Source organism: Cnephaeus nilssonii (genome assembly GCF_951640355.1).
Source record: "Cnephaeus nilssonii genome assembly, chromosome: 5".
NCBI classification, from domain to species: domain Eukaryota; kingdom Metazoa; phylum Chordata; class Mammalia; order Chiroptera; family Vespertilionidae; genus Cnephaeus; species Cnephaeus nilssonii.
Genome location: NC_137076.1, coordinates 8,887,219 through 8,905,687, shown reverse-complemented (window position 1 = coordinate 8,905,687; position 18,469 = coordinate 8,887,219). Strand labels below are relative to the sequence as shown.

General features: G+C 57.3%; 3 protein-coding genes across 11 annotated transcripts in view; 2 read left to right on the top strand and 1 right to left on the bottom strand.

Moving 5' to 3' along the window:
* ARF1 (ARF GTPase 1) overlaps positions 1 to 1,428 on the top strand; it is an 18,444-nt gene extending 17,016 nt beyond the window's left edge. For all 3 annotated transcript variants that reach the window (XM_079770719.1, XM_079770720.1, XM_079770721.1), the window contains exon 5: positions 88 to 1,428. In XM_079770719.1, coding sequence (XP_079626845.1) covers positions 88 to 249 — 162 coding nt within the window. In that variant the 3' untranslated portion in view covers positions 250 to 1,428. The remainder of the gene's footprint in view (positions 1 to 87) is intronic.
* On the bottom strand, positions 495 to 10,070 carry MRPL55 (mitochondrial ribosomal protein L55). 2 transcript variants are annotated; one of them, XM_079770722.1, is made up of 4 exons: positions 9,960 to 10,070; positions 9,075 to 9,161; positions 7,033 to 7,234; positions 495 to 6,781 (listed from the first exon to the last, which is right to left on the bottom strand). In XM_079770722.1, exons 2-4 carry the CDS (start codon positions 9,122 to 9,124, stop codon positions 6,629 to 6,631), a joined length of 405 nt encoding a protein of 134 aa, XP_079626848.1. In that variant the 5' UTR covers positions 9,125 to 9,161; positions 9,960 to 10,070; the 3' UTR covers positions 495 to 6,628. The 2 variants fall into 2 exon arrangements, with proteins under 2 accessions (XP_079626848.1, XP_079626849.1); XM_079770723.1 differs by having other exon boundaries at positions 9,075 to 9,164; positions 9,960 to 10,064.
* On the top strand, positions 10,028 to 18,469 carry GUK1 (guanylate kinase 1). Of its 6 annotated transcripts, none has more exons than XM_079770715.1 (8): positions 10,028 to 10,213; positions 15,732 to 15,845; positions 16,068 to 16,109; positions 16,798 to 16,894; positions 17,634 to 17,772; positions 17,848 to 17,941; positions 18,080 to 18,165; positions 18,270 to 18,469. In XM_079770715.1, exons 1-8 carry the CDS (start codon positions 10,153 to 10,155, stop codon positions 18,303 to 18,305), a joined length of 669 nt encoding a protein of 222 aa, XP_079626841.1. In that variant the 5' UTR covers positions 10,028 to 10,152; the 3' UTR covers positions 18,306 to 18,469. The 6 variants fall into 6 exon arrangements, with proteins under 6 accessions (XP_079626841.1, XP_079626839.1, XP_079626842.1 ...); XM_079770713.1 differs by having other exon boundaries at positions 10,028 to 10,342; XM_079770716.1 differs by having other exon boundaries at positions 10,031 to 10,213; positions 17,857 to 17,941.

Here is an 18,469-nt window from a genome sequence, read left to right as displayed (position 1 = left end):
GTATGAAGGGATCACAGGTCAGGTGGGGAGGGATCCCAGTCTTCCTGATGATCCATGGCTGCCATGCCACCCTGCCCTTCCCACCAGGACCTCCCCAATGCCATGAACGCAGCTGAGATCACGGACAAGCTGGGCCTCCACTCTCTGCGCCACAGGAACTGGTACATTCAGGCTACCTGTGCCACCAGTGGGGACGGGCTCTATGAGGGACTGGACTGGCTGTCCAATCAGCTCCGGAACCAGAAGTGAGCCGAACTCCTCTCTTCCCCCTCACTCCCTCCTTCACCCTTGCTTTCCTCTCATGTGGCAGATGTGCCCCTGTGGTGTGAGTGCCAGAAGCTGTCTCCATGGTCGGTCTCAGTGTGCTTCATCATGCTGTACATGTGCAGACGCAGCCTGCAACCGGGTTTTTATTTAATGTAAATAGTTCTTGTTTCCAATGAGGCAGTTTCTGGTACTCCTATGCAATATTACTCAGCTTTTTTTATTGTAAAAAAAAAAAAAAAGAATCAACCCACTGTTTAGTACTGAGAAGGGATTTTAGGCACCCGGGGCGGGGCCTCTAGGAGCTGCTGTGAGATCACCTCAACGCTCCTCCTCTGGACTTTAAATCTGTATTGAGATCCATTTTGGTGGTTGGTTTTTAACCCAAACTCAGTACATTTTTTATAATATAAATATAAGGTAAAGGAGACACTTTAACACAGAGAAGGGAGAAATGTGCCTAGTGTAGGTTCTGCAGTAATGGCTTGAGTCCAGTCTGCCTGTGGTCTGTCTCCCATCTGGAGCGTGCAGTGGGCAGAACCAGCCACAATACATTCTGCATGGTCACTTACGGTCCCTGATTGGCTTTGTCTCGCTGGGTCATCTGCATCCCATAGCATTCATGCTTGTACCTGTGCTTACACCACTGCCTATGGGGCAGGGCTGGGGGCTGCGGCCACCACTCAGACCCCTTGGAAGGACCCCAGCCTTCCCTTCGGTCAGTGTGGGTCAGCATAGGTGCTTTGGTGGGACCACTCTGGCCAGAACAGGAGACCCCCATGGTCCCTACACATACTCACTTGCTCCAGGTTGTCTGGGTCTCACCAGTAGGAACGCATACAGGTGACCGGTCATCTTAGAGCCTAGCTCCTCAGAGCCCCCGTCCACATGTGCTTTCACTCCCTCAGCCTGCAAGGGTCAGATTGACATAAAACAACAACCTCTACTTTTTTCTTTTGTATTTTGATAAAACACTGAAGAAACTAGAGCTGTTAAAATTTATCTTGGGGAAAACCTCAGAACTGGTTTATCTGGTGTCGTGGAACCTCTTACTGCTTTCAATACACGATTAGTAATCAACTGTTTTGTATACTTGTTTTCAGTTTTCATTTCGACAAACAAGCACTGTAATTATAGCTATTAGAATAAAATCTCTTAACTATTTCATGGCTTTCCAGTGCTTGGGTGCCACTGACCAAGGCTGCCTCCTGGGACACAGGCAGGGATGGCTTAGGGAATGGGACCAACCCCTGATCCACCCCAGACCAGTTTCTTGCCAGCACTCCTGGGGGGCTTTGTCATTGGTCTGTCTCCACTGGCAGTCCAGTCCCCAGTCCTGGTCTAGTCTTGGGCCAAGAAGATCCCCATGTGGGGTATGCCTAAGAGGCCAGGGCCTGGGATCACCTACGGTGGTTTAGTTCCTTATCATTGCTTCCGGAGCCTTTGCCGTGGTGCACATCTCTGCCCATTTGGGTGCTGTGGGCCCCCTACCCACTCCTTGGGGGCTATCCCTTTGACCCTTCTGGGCTCCCTGGTACCTGCCCAATCCAAGTTCCAGGTGTCCTTCCCCCAGAGCCATCCAGCCCTGTGTGGGGCCCAGCCCTCTGCCCTGTTATCTAGTCTCACTAACATGTTGATAATCAGGGCCAGGGCTCTGAAGACAGAATCATCTTTCCTTTTTAGTTCTTTAAAAGCAAAATTGAATATATTTCATAATCCAGCCTGGATTTTTGTCTTTACTCCAATGTGATTTATTGTACATTTTCATTTCTTGCGTGGATGAGGTGGTGAATGGCTGCAGGCACATCTCCTAGCAGAGGAGCTGGAGCGGGGGGGTAGGGGAGGTGTACCTGGAGATCTGCCTGGGAGAAGCAGAGCAGATTCATGGAACAGGGTAGCAGATCTCTGGATACCTGAGGAACAAGGGTGTCTCCAAGTATAAAATCACCTTCACCCCCCATCCACCAATTATAAGCAACCTTGTTCTGACTGCCTTCTCCCCCTGCACTCTTCCACCTCAGAACGGCCCACCTGCAGGTGAGCAATTTCTGCCCACCACCACCAACTAGGGAGTCCCCTACCTAGTGAGACCTTAGGTGGTACAGCTGGAATCCAAGGCATCTGACATTTTCACACATCACTTTCTATTAGGACACTTCAACTTAAAAGTTTATTTAAGTACAAAGGATGAGTCAACACAAAGAAAAATCGAAGTATAGCACTAACTGGAGCCTAAAGCAGGTGGACCTCTCTCTCCTGGGCAGGTTTGTACTCCCCTGATGGGCCTGGAGTCACCTGGGGGTGAGGCCTCATCTAGATACCTGGCCTGCTTACAGGGTCCTGGTAGGGCCCCCAGAAGCCTGCTCTCCAGCTCCCTGGGCCTGGTGGGGCACATGCTCAAAGGCTTCACTGAGGACAGGGCCTGCCTAGGGTGAGAGGGTCCTGGTGGGCTGGGCCTTAGTCGCTGTCATGCCCTCGCCTTCTCTTACAACAGGGCAAGGGGTCAGAGTAGTGCCTGTGGTGGCAAGCCCTGGGGTGTATGAGGAACTGCCTACCACCTGGCCAGCCCCACAGGCAGAGTTGCTGCTCCTACTTGGCAGGCGCCAGGGACATCAAGGAAGCTTACCTTGGTCCTGTGCTGTTTTTCTCCTCGTTCTTGTGCTGCTTTTTCTTTTCCCTGCTCTTGTGATTCTCAGGGCTGTGAGGCGGGCACACAGTGCCAGCAGCGACCACAGTAGTCACTGACCACATATGGCTATTTCAGATTGAAGTTCCTCAGTTCGATATGTGGCCAGCGACTGGCATAATGGGCAGCTCCAATAGGGGCCTTCCCATCTAGGCAGAAAATTTGTGGGGCCTTTTCATGGTCCCTTCCAGCACATTCGCCAGATAGTACCTCCTCCTGCACCCCTCAAGTGGCCTCCACAACAGGTGGCCCCATGCACTTGGGGCTACCTGGACTCCAATGGGCAGTCCTGTGATGGCCCAGGCTCACAACTTAGAGACTCCCCAGAAGAAAAAGGGGCCAGAGATAGGAACATCACTTAGCCCAAGAGGAAGTCAGCAGGCCTGCTGAGAGCCCTGAGTCCTGTACCCCCAGCCAGCCCTTCCACCCCAGTTCCACCATCTCAGGCCTCTGGTTCTTTATTCGGACAGGGGGGACACGGGTGAGACATTCTCGCCCACCCCTCCACACACACACCCCTACTCCCCCCAGGTCTTCCTTGCCGATACCAGCTTCCACCTGGGCTGACAAGGCCGAACCCCCTGCCCTTCGTTAGGGCCCCCACACTGCACCTGTAGCTCCCCAGGCCAGAAGCCGGTCCACTCCCTTTCCCCCCCGCGGTCACTTCCTTTGCGCCTGCAGATCTCCACAGTCATGTGGGAAGGCTGGCAGGAGCTCATGGGACCGTGTAGTTTACCCCATCCCACTCGCACCTCGAGGAAGCCGCCCCTCACTTTGCTCAGGCCGGTAGGCTGCTTTTTCACAGTGGAGGCGCATGAGTGTCGGGCAGTGGGCCTTACCTAGGCCCGCCCTCCCGTCCTCCCCAGTGCGCCCCCAGGCTCCCTTCCCGGTTCAGCACAGCGCCGTGCGCCTGGCCCTTAGCTTACCAGGTGAGGTCGCGGCCCACCAGCGCCGTCAGCGAGTTGCCTGCAGGAACAGGCCAGTCCTCGGCCCACGAGTGGGTATGCACCCTCCGACCTCCTCCACTCGGGTTCACCCACAAAGTCCACACACACACACACACACACACACACACGTTTGCCGCTTAGGCTGGAACCAAACATGGTTCCAGGCTGCCCGTCGCCTCTGGGTTTCCTGGCCTTGGCGTCCGCGTCGCGCATCATGGTGTCATGCGCCTGTGCTGCTGGGCTCTGGCTTCGAACCCATGTGCCTGAACACTGCCCCGCCCTAGCCCGACCCCAGAAAGGGCAGTGGACAGCTACTATTAGAAGCCCTATTGTGTGGCGACGCAAGGACCCAGGGGTGGCGCCCGAAAGTCACTGTCCCAATAAGCGCTGTGTACCGGGGCCCACAGATAGGTGCCCTGGAGGAAAAGTTGGGGAGATGAGTCTCCAGCCGCACCGAGGTTCCCGCCATCATGTCTGCAGCTGTGGGAACCAGGGAGTGGCCAGGGCTGGGACCCAGCTGTGGTCTCAGCATGCAACGCCACAGAGAACCTCTGCCCCGGTGCTGGCGAAGGCTCCACCAGCTGGTCATTGGACAAATGCGTTCCCACCTGTCACCACAGCCTGTCGCAGACCCAACTCGGTGACAATGGGATAATGAATGCAGGGCCCGTTCAGTAGGGTGGCTGCAGACATGTAATAGGGCGTACCCTGGGTTGTCATTTTGGGTTCTTTTACAGGACACTGCCCTAGTGTGTACCCTGCTTACGTGGCCTGCAAGTCCTCGGTGGGTTGGGCAAAGAAGAGGCCTCTACCTGCTCCCCTGGCCCACCTCTGACTCCCTCACTAGCTTTCGGGACTAGGGGGCCCCCACAGTGGGATTCAACAGGGTTTGAACGCCAGCCTTGTAGTACACTACCACCAAGTCAAGTTTGAGCCTCAGTTCCCCCATGTGGGAGCTCCACACTTGCCTGCACAAGCTCAGGGGCCTCCAGTGAGGGACAGCAGCTCTGCCGTGCTGGAAAGCTTGTGGTGGGAGGCATGGGACCTCACTGGGCAGCTGTGGTGGGTCCAGAGGCGGTACTGCCATGTCTGACAAGGGCTAGATGCCAGTTGAGGGGCGCAAAGGTGCTGGGGAGCCGCAGGATCAGCTCCAAGTCTGCTCTCCCAGACCCACATTACCACGTGGGGAAGACCCAGCTGTAATCTGGATATTGGGGGTAATCAGCATTGATGGTATTTTAGATCGAGTTGACTGTGGATAAGGAGAGACAAGAGGCATGGAAGGAGCTAAGGCCCCGCCGCCGCCGCCACCACCACCCTAATGGAGTGCAGATGAGACTCTGCTTAACCCCTCAGGCTCCTCAGAGCTCTCCCACCAGGCATTGGGCCTCTAGGTCCATCTTTACACCTCCAGTTCTGGCAAGAACCCCCACCTTCCATATCTAGTGGGTTCCTCATTCGAAGTCTGATCGCCTGCTTGCCTTCAATAGCAGTCCTGCTAGATGGATTTAACCAGAACCCCCATTGGGTAAGTACTCTTAGTAACTTCCCAGCACTGACCCCTACCCTGCTCCTGGCACAAATCCACTTTTCTGTGCAATACTTAGCCTCTTCCCCCCACTGCACCCACAGGCACAGCCCTACCCGAGTCAGTATGCCTTACCATCTCCAATAGTGTCATGAATAATTTGGCCCTGAACAGTGAGTACAGACACTGTTGCTAGGTGTCTCCCTGGAGGTGAGTAGTAAGCAGTAAGCTGGAGCAGCAGCTGAAGGGATGAGGGATCCAGGGAGGCTGCCCAGGCAGGAATGTTCCTGAGCAGGCCAGAGGGTTGGCAGATCATGGAGGGAAGCCACCCCTAGGAGCTACAAATGGCTAGTTGCATGCTCAGTGGACCAGGGGGCAGGATTGTAAGGTATGAGTCCATCCAAGGTGGGTGCTCAGCCTAGCATCCTTCTGTGTGAGCAGGGTCACTTCCCACAGGCTTCTGCCTCCCTGGTCATGGCTGGAACGCCCTCCCCATTGTCTAGCTATATATCAGTGTTCTACCATGGGCCCTCAGGTTTATGAAAAAGAGCCTCACAGCCAGGGTCCCACGATCAACCTCCAGGAGAGGACAAGGTGTAGCCCCATGCCTAGGCCTGCTCAGCTGCTTGTGTAAAAGTTGGTAATTGCTCACTCAGGTCTTGCAGGAAAGGGCAAAAGGTGGCAGCCCACCACAGCTCTTGGCTAAGACTTAAAAAGTTAGCAATGGGGCTGGCTGCTCTGCTTGTCCCGTCAGATAGCACTTCCCCACTGTCAGGGGGCGGGGCTAGGGGAGCATCGGAGAGGGGCAGAGTATGCCAGCAGCAGGCTGGGTGCTACCATCCTTGGATCCCACCCACTCCCCATGTTGTGCTGCCTGAGAGAGCCCCTGGCACTGAGGCAAAGGCAGTGCTGGCAGAGCAGGCTCCAGAGCTGAGGAGTGGCTGGACAGTAGCAGGCACTTCCTGCAGTGGGAAGAACACCATCAACTTCTGTCATGTCAACAGCTCATGTGCCCTTTGAACCTCCTCCTAAAACCACAATTTGACCCAACTGATCCCTCCAGTGGGCTCAGTCGCAGAGAGCCCTGTCCAGCAGGTGTGTAAGAAAGAAAGACAAGGTGGATTTAAAATCCTGACATTCAATTTAAAGATGAATACCCTCCCCTTCTGCAGCATCCTGAGCCAGGGCAGCTTGTGGGCATGATCACTTCTTGGTCCAAAACTGCTTGTACCGCTCCAGGTCAAAGTTGTCAAGGAGCTCTGGCTCCTTCTCCTCCTTCCCTCGGAGCTGGGCCTCACGTTTGCGGAACCGTGCCCGCCTCTCCTCTGGGGACAGGGCATCCAGGTCCACGGGCATCTGGAGAGGAAGGGAAGGCACGCACTCATTCACTGGAAGGGACCAGAAAGTGGATGCCACTTCTCTCCCTTCAAAGCTTCTACTCTTGAAAGAAATTTCTGCCTGTCTACCCAGGAAGTGTTTTTTATTTTTATTTGTTTTACACATAGCCTGTTGCTGCTGTCTGATCTTGGTGTGTGGGGTGAGTTCCATGACTTGCCCTCCCTCCCCCCAATCCAGCCTAGACCTGCACCCCAGGGAGGGAAGCTTACCGCCAGCACTCGCCTGGGCTCCCGGTAGCGGATGTGAATGGTGGAGCCATCCTGCTTGACCAGGAGCATGGGGTAGAAGCGTGCATAGGCCTGTCTGTGCACACGAGTGAGCGAAGCTCTGCTGCTGTCAGCTCGACGGGAAGATATGTGCAGGCAGCGGCCCACACGGGGGGCCCCCATCACCACATGCTGCCGCACCAGGCTGCAGACACATATGTTGGTCAGTGGCAGGTGCTGGGACCAGAGTGCCCCCTAAGCCCCAATCGGCCAGCTCCTGTGGGTGCCCACAGGGATCTCCTAGGTTTGGGATATGGTCAAAGCACCTTCTGCCCATTTCTGGGAAGAGGCCAAGGGGGGAGAGCACAGAGACTTTCAGACTGCTGAGGACAGGAGACTTAGGATAGCAGTTCCTAGATGTCTGCAGCTCTGGACGTGAGCATGGAGCAGGAAACTGCCTTTTAGGGGAACACAGACTTGGTGCTGTGAACTGAATGTTTGTATTGCCAAATTCATATGTTGAAGCCCTAACCCCCAATAAGAAGGCATCAAAAGCAGGGCCTTTGGGAAGTGATTATGGTTACAAGAGATCATGAGCGTAGGGCCCTTACAGTAGGAATGGTGCCCTTATAAGAAGGGACGGGAACTGGCTTTCTCTATGCCCTGTGAAGACATGGAGAAGGTGACCATCGAACCAAGAACATCTCCAGAATTGTGGGAAATAAGCTGCCTGGTCTGTTGCGTTCTGTTGGGGCAGCCTGAGCCCACCAAGACCTGTGGAGCCCACTAGCTTCTGAACATGGCATACACTCAAAACCTCCCACACGGGAAAGCACATACTCTGAGGCAAGGCCCTGCCCTGCCCCATCTCTCACCCACTTGGGGCCTTGCCTTGTGACCCCCTAAGCCCCCTACAGCCTGGCTTTCATGCAAATTTGAATTCAGACCCACCTCCTGCACCTCCCAGCTGACACCCAGGGCTGAGGGCCCAACTCCTCTGCTAGACTCTGATGGCCTGGGGGCAAGAACCACAACTTATTGACTGTTAAGTCCTAGCCCAGTGGTTGGCAAACTCATTAGTCAACAGAGCCAAATATCAACAGCACAATGACTGAAATTTCTTTTGAGAGCCAATTTTCTTAAACTTAAACTTCTTCTAACACCACTTCTTCAAAATAGACTCGCCCAGGCCGTGGTATTTTGTGGAAGAGCCACACTCAAGGGGCCAAAGAGCCGCATGTGGCTCGTGAGCCGCAGTTTGCCGACCACGGTCCTAGACCATTAGCTGAGCACTCAGTAAATTTTGGCCAAATGAATCCAGTCCCTGCCTTCAGAAGTGTGACGGGAGAAAGGAGATGGTGGGGGAGCACCAGAAGAGCCTGCCGTCAGGCAGGGCCTATGCCTAGCAATGCCAGGGAGCCCAGGGCACAGCCTCTCCTGAGAACCTAGGTCAGTGGGTTGGGGAGGCTTCTGGAAGGGGATGGAGCCAATCCTTGAGGAGAATGTTGGTGTTCTCCCACTATAGCACGGTTCCCACATGAACCTTTCCCAGGATGAGGGCCCTCCAGGGAATGCTGAGTTCCTTCCCCATGTTCACACTGACTCAGACTTCAAGTGTCACATCCCTCTCCCCGGATTCCACAGAAACAAGAAACCTGCCCTCGTTTTCTCCTCTGGCAACACTAACCACACCATGCTTCCCATTTTGGGGAGGCAATGGGGCAAGGGGAACAGGCAGTGCCTGTGGGAACAGCAGGAAAGCCATGGCATTCTCCAGGGACCCAGAGCAGAGATAGGTTGCAGGCTCTGAATAGGAAAGTGATCACCATCACTGTCTGATGCTAAATAGTCACAAGTGGCTTCTAGTCCCCCCTCAACACCCTGTTAAAGCATCTATACGTGTGTACTTGTGTGTATTCTCCAAATAACAAACACACTGGCTTGGGAGGCTTCCCTAGGGCAGCGTGGCCTGAAGCTCCAGAGTTGATATTCCTTTGGATGACCCCAGGACAGCAATCACAAGGGGCCTGGAAGTTTGTGCTTACCCAAGCATGCTGCCCACAACTGCCATTCCTCCTGAGGGCCACTGTGGCATTGGAGGCCCAAGACCAGTCACTGGCCCAGTGTGTGACCTGCTGAGCAAGAAAAGTATTTTTTAAAGTATGTTTTTATTGATTTCAGAGAGGAAGAGAGAGGGAGAAAGAGATAGAAACTTCAATGATGAGAATCACTGATTGGCTGCCTCCTACACGCCCCCCACTGGGGATCGAGCCCACAACCCAGGCATGTACCCTGACGGGGAATCGAACTGCGACCTCCTGGTTCATAGGTCGACGCTCAACCACTGGGCCACGCCGGCCGGGCAAGAAAAGTATTTCTAATAGGCAGCCTTTTCCAACATAATTAATCCTTGCCAAATCCCAGCCAGGAAGAACGCCACAAACCAAATCACATCTATAAACCGGTGTGTGATTCCCAGGTCACTGCCAGTCTCTCCCAGTAACATACCAAGCTCTCGCCCTAACCTGACATTAGAACCACCTGTGGAAGGTTTGTGACCAGCAGATGCTCAGGTCCTACTCCCAAAGAGCCAGGCTCGGTAAGTCTGGGCAGGGCCTGGGCCCATTCCGGTGAGTTAGGCCAGGGGTCCCTCTTACTAAGCCCTTACTCTGTGCCGAGGTTCCCGCGGTGACAAACCAGAAGTTTCAAAACCCAATGCCTGAGGTCTCCGCATTCAGACCCCAAGGCCGCGCCGAGAGGTGCAGGTTTGTCCCGCTGTCCCCCATCGGTCAGAGCAGGGCACTGGGGCCTCTCGCCGTAGGCGGCGGCCCGGCGGGGGACGGAACAGCTGTGAGCTGCCCCAGAGGACGCCGGCGGGATCCGAAACCTCCCTTGGGGCAGCCGTCCCCGCCGCACGCCGCCGCACCTACCTGCCGCTCTCACGGAACTCGGACCCAACACCAGCCCTCCCGCGGCGCAGCCGCAGCGCGGTCACCGCGAGCACTCCGTCGCGCAGCGCTTACGTACGGCCCTCAGGGCGCTGCGCTGACGTAGCCCCACGAGCGGAAGTGGGCCGGCGCGGCGCTGCGACGCACGTCTCCGAGGGTGGCGCCGTGGCCCCTGATGCTGCGGCGCCCGCTGGCGGGGCTGGCGGCTGCCGCCCTGGGCCGCGCCCCCGCAGACGGTGAGTGGCGTCCGAGCGCACGCAGGCTCCGGAGGTCCTTCCTGCGCGCCGCCGCGACCCGCATGGTTGGAGCCGTTCGCGTTCCGCTCTCTCCCTGCACCCAGGACGTGGCATCCCGCGTGCTCCAGGGTGCGTGCGGGGGCCTGGGGGCGGGGGAGCCGCCGGAACTCCCCACCACCCCGGTCCTCAGTAGTTTCCAGGGCTGGCTTGTCGCCGAGTCCTAGCGAGCGAAGAGGGGCCACGAGGACTGGGTAATGCGGTTTGTCGTGGAGGTGAATTGACTTCATTTAGGATCGTTTTGAAGCTGTGTCCTGTGTGTCTGGGTGTTAAAGCTGGCGTTTGGTGGCCGCATTTCTTAGACACATTAAAAGCTGGTTCCTCTGTGCCAGTTCTCAAAACGTAGGAGGGAATTCTGAAACTGAAAGCTCCAGCCAGCTTGTAAAACCCCTGCAGCCTGAGGACTTCATGCTGATGACATTGTGGACCCTGAAGGACGCGGAGGGGCAGAGAGGGAAGCAGTCTGACACTCCTCCCCAGGGTGGGCACACAACAGAGCCGGAAACCCTGGGAGATCAAAGGCCATTACGTGGCCGCCCGAGGAACCTGGTATGGCATCATCCCCACAGCCCCTACCAGCTTGTGGGCCCCCAGGACTGCAGGGTCCTGGCCTGCCCCAAGGCCCAAGCCTGCTGGGCAGTGCAGATACAGATACACCACCAAGAGCAGGTTCTTGGGGGCGGGCATGCCGGACTGGTGGGTGTGGTAATTTGATGTTCAGCTTCTCTCAGTCCCAGAGACCTCAAGGCTAGATTGCTGGAGCTGCCCATCTGCTGTTCTTAGACATTCTTTTGGGAACAGAGAGGGGATGAATCTAGTTCATCCAGGTGGTGGTTTGGGGAGGAGCAATGAGGGGCGTCACCTCGCCTGTTATTACTGGGGACAAGGGAAGCAGTGGGCTGAGATGACCGCTGGCCAGTAGAGGTGGGGCCCACAGGGACTGGAAGAGGGGAACCAGGACTTGGCCTCTTGTGAGTCCCCCAGGCAGCATGCCTGCAGGCTTTTCTGGACTGTCACTCTTAGATCTTCCCGACCATGACTTGCTGTGAAGAATGCAGGAAAGCCTCTCTCTTCACTCCTAGGAGGGATGGGGAGGGGTGGGGTTTCCTGTCTTACCACTAACAAGCTTAATTTCCTGCTATGTGAGTTTCCACTCTGTCCCTGCTCATAGAATGCCACACAACGGCCTGCAACACCAAACTCCATTATGCGCAGGTCAGGGCCACACCTGTGACAGGTGTAGTGTGCTTGGACTTTGTTTAGATTCTGGGTTCACGTAGACCTGGCCCTTGATCTTTGACTGGGATGGGTGATATCAGTTATTTTCTATTCTTTTTTTTAAAGTAGGTTTACCATTTTTAAAATATATTTTTTTTATTGCTTTCAGAGAGGGAGAGGGAGATAGAAATGTCAACAATGAGAGAGAATCATTGATCGGCTGCCTCCTACACGCCCCCTACAGGGGATCTAGACCGCAAGCTGGGCATGTGCCCTTGACCAGAATCGAACCCGGGACCCTTCAGTCCCCAGACTGACGCTCTGTCCACTGAGTCGAACAGGCCAGGGCTCACTTATTTTCTTGAGTAGCAGATTCCGGGAGTTACAGCACTACAGTCACTACTTTTCAGCCACACCAAAAAAAAAATTATTTTACACTTAGACTGTAAATTTCAGGGTTTTTTTGTAGCATGTTCACCACAGCCTGAAAAACATGTTCAGTCGATCTGAGGAAGAGCAGAAATGAAGAGGGTGTTGTGATGTGTTTGGGGTGGAAAGCGGTGACTCCAGCCCACCAGCAGTGAAAGTCAGTAATGGGGGGGAGCCCCTGGGAGCACTGGAAGGGGGGAGGTAGTTTGGTAGTCGGCCCCAAGTCCTTGCTACGTCCATGTGTCAGGCCTCTGCCTCCCCCAGTCCCTGCTGACTCTGCACTTGAGGGTTTCGGTTTCTTCTCTGAGAGCCAGGCTGATTCCGTAGCGCCTCTGCCCTTCCTGCTTTGTGGCTTGCTTGCCTGGGACCCTTCCCCTCTTGTGCCTCCTCTGCCCTCTGTCTGTGATGCAGAATTGGGATTTGGTACAAGACTGAATCCTGGTTCTTCTCCTTTATGGGAAGAGACCCAGACATGCCATGCAGCACCGATACAGGCCCAAGTCCTGCACGGACAGTGTGGCTCTCGCTCCTGCTTTTGGGGGGCCAGCTTTCTTTTATGAGAGGAATAGTTCCAGCCCCGCTGTGGGGAGAAGTGAGAAGTAATGGCTGGCGCTTTGTGGCTGCCACATTGCAAGCCAAGTTCCCAACGGCTGGGTGGTTTGTCAAGGCTGCTTGGCCAGGATGTGTCCCTCTGGGGGGGTGGGACGTGACCTGCTGTCCTGGGCCAGATTCTGTCCCGTCTTGTGGCTTGGTGCTTACACGAGGGCTGGCAGGGCTTGACTTTCCTCCCCGTGTTCTCAGAGGCCACGCCTTACCTGGGTGTCTTGTGGAGGAGTGGGAGGAAAGTGGGGTGGCAGTGTCCTGCTCTTGGGACAGAGCGGGATGAACGTGGAAGCGGGAAAGAGGAGGTCCCACCTTGTGCTTCTGGAAGAAGGCTGCCTGGCTGGCTGCATCGGGTGCTGCTCGGCAGGTTCTGTCGGAGAGCATTCCGGAATGCACGTGCTTGCGGCTGGGTTTTTAGTGCAGTCCCGTGAGCTTTGCCGTTTCTTGCCAGGCCACTAGGGTTTGGGATTGTGGGATAGTCGAGAAATGGAGAACACAGAATACCCCAGCTAGAGGGCTCTATGCCCAAGAGATGACTCCTCTGACGTACACGTTTCAGTTGGTTGGTTCTGCAGGCCCTGGGGCCAAAGTCAGTCTCCGTGTACTCAAGGCCAAAGCACTGTCCCATGCTGGGTGTTCTGTGGAAAGTGGCTTTACTGAGTGCTCTGTTGCGTGCTTACTGGACAGAGCCCTGTCCCCCGCGGCTCTCTAGGCACTTGTGCAGGGCCAGGCCATCCCTGTGTGGTTTGTGTGGGCCCCTCAGGGTAAGACTCAGCGCACATGCCCTTAGCCAGGCTGAGCAGGCTGGACTCCACCACCATGAGACTGCAGAGTGGGGCAGGTAATGCTGCACTGGGCACATGGAGCTTGGGCTTGATGTCGGTGGGGGCTCAGGAGAGGCTGAGGGCTGCAGTGACTCAGAGTCAGGCAGGGAGTGAGCTTTGCAGTTGCCAGCCAGTCCTGTGCGGCTGCACCCCCTGCTCACTGCTGGCCCGGTGCAGGTAGGCAGTGAGCCTGGGAGTGCTGCTCCGTGGGACAGGCTCCCCTACCCAGTGTCCCACCACAGGGTGGAGGGCGCCGGATGGAAACCAGCGTTTGGATGTGAGGTGATAAGCAGGACGCGTGCCACATGCCCTGTGGGGGTGTCGGCACTGGGATTTGGTGTGTGATGTTTGGTCCAGGCCAGTCCTGTGCCGGTTGGCAGTCTCCAGGTGTCAGAACTCAGTCAGGAGGTGTGGCCTTATGCAGGCGTGGGGAACGCAGCAACTGCTGGGAAGCATGTTGGAGAAAGCCCTGGGTCTTGCTGACCAGGTTACAGTTGGAGGCTGGAGGGTGCCCCTCGGGGTTGTGGGGTATGAGGTAGGGCACCCCCCCCTGGCAGACACATGACAGAAAGCAGAGCGTCCCTGAGGGGCTTCTATGCAAACAGGCAGATGGGCCTCCCTCCCTTCTCTGTGCTCCCAACCCCCCTGAGCACCTCCCAAGTCCCTAACGGGAGGGTAGGGGTGCCTTTGGGTCCTCCTCTCCCTAGAGGTAGACTCCCCAAATTGGGTGCTGGGATGAGTGCCCACTGGGTTGAGGGCTTGCCACTATGATCAAGGCTCCGGCAGTCCTCCTGGTCCATCGCTGTGGCCATCACCATGTGTCCACTCGGGGCTGCTCCTGCCCTGGAAGAACTAACGTTCCTGTGGCACCAAACACAGCCCGCAGGTCCAGGAGTTCTAGGCCACCGACAACCGCAGCTGCCCGGCCTGAGCGGCAAAGACCCAGCACTGCCCAGAGGCTGGGCCGTGTGGGGGTCAGACCCCAGCCCTCAGTCCCTCACGGGACCTGGTGGCACCCAGCCTCTCCACTGCCTTGATGGGTCTCTCCCTCCACTCCCCTCCCAGTCACCCAGTGCCTAGGGAGTCAGGACAGATCCAGGGGAGTAAGCTGGGCTGCCACTGGGACATCCTTCCTGCAAAGGACAGGCTTTGTGAAGGTTGCCAGTGAGGGAGAGACCTCTTGTGCACCAGGCCTCAAGGGAGAGGCAGGGCTGCACGTTGCTAATGGCCACGAGCTTAGAGCCAGCGCACGTGTGTGCAGCTGTGTAGGTGGCACATATTTGGGTGGGAAAGCTGGGATGCCAGTGAGAAGCTAGGAGTCCGCTGGGATTATCTCTAGATAGAAACGGTACTTTTTGTCATGTGTGTGGTGTGATTGCCCAGAATAGCAGTGCTTAAGCCAGATTACCCAGTTGGCCTACATTGTGGATTAGGAAAGCAGTGCCCGGTGGGTGCCCTGCTGGAGATGGGCAACAGGGCATCCCTGAGCCAAGTGGCCTTCCCTCCTGGGCCTGATTGCCGGTCTGCTGGCCACTGATTGCACCTTGGAGGCTTCCACGCCTTATCAGAGGCCCCCAGACAGCCTGCAGGGCCAGGCCTGCATAGGGAGCTGTTCCAGTTCCCACATGCCCGCCGGGGTTTCCCTCTGAGGCAGGGCACACTTGCACCTGGCATTCTGCCATCAGGCTCACGTGGCTGGGTGGGTAGGCCACTACTGAAGGGCCGGAAGCAGCCTCCTCTTCCCAAAGGCGCCAAGGGCGGGGCTGATTGCCCTGGGAGGAGTTTAGTGCTAAGAGGTCAGAGCAGGCTGGGATTACCCCCTCCTCCCAGTTTAATCGGAGCAGCCCAGGCTGACAGAGAGGGCCTAGCCCACCCAGGAAGTAGGTCCTGTTCCTGGGGAGGGGCGAGAGGTGTCAGGCAGGCACAGAGCTGTCAGGGTTGATGCCTTCCTAAACCCCTGCTTCACCCGCTCCCATCTGTGGCAGATGTCTGAGCCCTGTGCCGTTGGCTGGGAAGGTGGGTATCGGAGAGGAGGGGAGGTCAGGAAGCTGTGGTCCTCTGGATCGGCCCCTCACTTCTGGATGGAAGTTCCCAGAACAGGGTTTGGGTTCCGCTGACGTTAACCTTGGAAATGCAGGGGTGGGGACCCAGATGTGCCTCTCCCAGGAGCAGAAGTCCAGGCTCCACAGGGGGGTGGGAGGGCACAGCTGGGGAGGTCATGTGTTTGTGGTACCAGGTAGCCCACCCCTCGAGGAGGTGCAGCCAAGGTTTGAGTATGGCCCTCAGCTCTGATTCCTGGGGAGAGTTGGGGTGGAGGGGTTGTGACTGCAGCCATCCCACTCACTGGGGTCCCTCAGGCCTGCTGATATCTGCTCCCTCACCCACAGGGATGTCAGGACCAAGGCCTGTTGTCCTGAGCGGACCTTCTGGGGCCGGAAAGAGCACCCTTCTCAAGAGACTTCTGCAGGAGCATGGCAGCATCTTCGGATTCAGCGTGTCCCGTGAGGTCCTAGGGCTTGGGGAGCCCTGTGATCCACATATATAGGGACTTGCCCACACTGCTAACACCCCCAAGAACCCTCTCTCACACAGGATGTGCCCATACTGCTGACCCCCTCCCCCAGAAGTCCCCCACACGGGCTGAACTGGGCCCTTCGGGAAGGGATGGGATGGGATGTGTGAGCTCCGGGTGTTCCAGACGGGTCACAGATGCTTGTTCCTAGACACCACGAGGGACCCGAGGCCTGGAGAGGAGAATGGCAAAGGTAAGCTGGCCCTGCTACTCAGTGCCCCGGTGCAGGTCTGGGGGGCGCCCCTCCCCCCCACCCCCCCGACACACACACACACACACACACACTTGTCAGGGTGATGCATGAGGCCTCATTCTCCCCATCTGATGGGGGCCCTTCGGGGAGGGTGGGTGGGCAGGCCTAGTTGGATAATAGGCATCAAATCTCATGCTGACACCAGCTGTCCATGGCAGGGCTCTGATCCCAACACCAGGCAGTCGTGGGGCTCTGATCCCTGCTTGTGCACGGCATTGCACATGGCAGTATAGCTGGGGTCAGCCATGCACACCCTTTAGGGCTCTCTGACATCACAGCCTTAGTAGGGTGTTTGTATCTTCCTGAGGCAGAGCACTGAAGTTCCCCCAACCTCCCCCACTGAAGTTGGTAGTCACCAGGACCCCCCAACCCTCCCCCCAGAAGCCAGCAGTCTCCAGGTCCCCAGCCTCTCCTGTGGAAGCTGGCATTCTCCAGGCCCCTCAGTGAGGACGGTGTGAGAGGTGGTGTCTGTTCCTTCCTCAGATATCTCCCTGCCAGTGACTGGAGCACTCTAGGTGTGGATGGACAGAGGGCAGACAGGCCCAGAACAAGCTGGTTCTGCTCATGTGGTTGCATGGGCAGTTGTGGCCTGGCTGCGGACAGCTTCACCAGCTCCTGCTCTTTGTAGATTACTACTTTGTGACCAGGGAGGTGATGCAGCGGGACATTGCTGCCGGGGACTTCATCGAGCACGCTGAGTTCTCGGGGAACCTGTATGGGACTAGGTGAGTCACATTCAGCAACCTCCAGACCTGCTGGGACCTAGAGTGGGCAGCCCCCGCAAGGGCTTGATCCGGGGATCAGGATCGAAGAGAAGCCTGGGCTGTCCAGGCCGCCCCCTCCTGTCCCCTCCCCACCCCACCTGGCTAGGCCCCTGTGGGAACGGGGAGCCAAGTGATGGGCTGGTGTGCAATGAAGATTCAGAAGACCTGGGTCTCAGAGGTCTGTGGGCTGCACTTCAGCCCCCCTCTTCCCTCCAGCAATTAGGGCAGCCTGGGAGAGTCCCCAGCCCAGCAACAGCTGCCTACCTCCCACACATCCAGAGCAGTATCATTGCACAGGCGGGTCCAGGCTTGCTATGCGCCCCCCTGTGACCGTCATGCTCCACCCCAGGTGCAGCTGGCAGGGGCAGTTGGCCCCCGAAGGGGGTCACTGGGGCTGCTATTACCCTTAGATGGTGGGCACCCAGGAGCCCTGAGCCCAGTGATGACAGCCAGGGCCTCCCTGCCCCTCCCCACTGCTGCCCCCGGCCTAGCAGATGGCCAGTGTGAAAGGGCTACTGAGGGCGTGCTTCCGGAAAGGGGAGCAGATGCTGGAGTCGGGGTGGCCCCTGCAGGCTCCCAGAGCAGGGAATGGGGGAGGCAGAACCCCAGGGGATGGCAGTGGAGATGGTCTGGGTGCTAGGACCCCAGGAGCCCTGCTGAATGTCCGCCCCCCCCCTCCCCCCCGCTCCTGCCTCCCTAGCAAAGCGGCTGTGCGAGTGGTGCAGGCCATGAACCGGATCTGCGTGCTGGATGTGGACCTCCAGGGAGTGCGAAACTTAAAGAAGACGGACCTGAGGCCCATCTACATCTTCGTGCAGCCACCCTCGCTGGAAGTCCTGGTGGGGGTGGGGAGCCAGGCACGGGAGGGGTGGAGGAGGGGCTGAGGCGGCCCTGCAGGCTCTGACCCTCCTTAGGCACCTCAGGAACAGAGGTTGCGGCAGCGGAACACGGAGACAGAGGAGAGCCTGGCCAAGCGGTTGGTCGCTGCCCAGGCCGACATGGAAAGCAGTGAGTGTGTGTGCAGCCAGGGTCCCCCACCCTCCCCGATAGAGACCACTCATCTGCCGGAGGCGGGAGGCAGGCCCACAGCCCCCTCCCCTCACTGACCCTCCACGGGCCCTGTACCCTCCCTCCCCCCCATCTCAGGCAAGGAGCCCGGTCTGTTTGACCTGATCATTGTCAACGACAACCTGGACAAGGCCTACTGGAGCCTGAAGGAGGCACTCTCGGAGGTGGGCTCTGCCAGGGGCCAGGGATACATCTCTGTCGCTGCAGGAAAGGGCTTGGGACAGCGGACTTGGGCTCCAGGGCAAGCCCCTCTTTCTCTCTCCTGCAGGAAATCAAGAAGGCCCAAGGGACTGGCTGCTCCTGAGGATGCCCACGGCTGTGTCCTCCCTGGACAGGACCCTGCACCCACCCCGGTGGCCAGGGTGCCTCTGACAAGGTTGGCTCTGCCAGCCTCCTTCTGGGTGCCCCTGATCAGTCCCACTCTCCTGTGGGACCTGGGCCCGCATCCTAATAAAGAGCTGCTAGTTA

Bases quoted from the DNA above. Each gene is read 5' to 3' on its own strand.
- MRPL55 (XM_079770722.1), bottom strand. From the start codon at position 9,124: ATGCCACAGTGGCCCTCAGGAGGAATGGCAGTTGTGGGCAGCATGCTT. The intron at 7,235-9,074 runs GTAAGCACAAAC...ATGTGTCTGCAG, and splicing joins GTTGTGGGCAGCATGCTTGG to CCTGGTGCGGCAGCATGTGG. The intron at 6,782-7,032 runs GTAAGCTTCCCT...CTTCCTCTCCAG, and splicing joins AGCCCAGGCGAGTGCTGGCG to ATGCCCGTGGACCTGGATGC.
- GUK1 (XM_079770713.1), top strand. From the start codon at position 10,153: ATGCTGCGGCGCCCGCTGGCGGGGCTGGCGGCTGCCGCCCTGGGCCGC. The intron at 10,343-15,731 runs GTGCGTGCGGGG...CCTCACCCACAG, and splicing joins GGCATCCCGCGTGCTCCAGG to GGATGTCAGGACCAAGGCCT. The intron at 17,942-18,079 runs GTGAGTGTGTGT...CCCCCATCTCAG, and splicing joins CCAGGCCGACATGGAAAGCA to GCAAGGAGCCCGGTCTGTTT.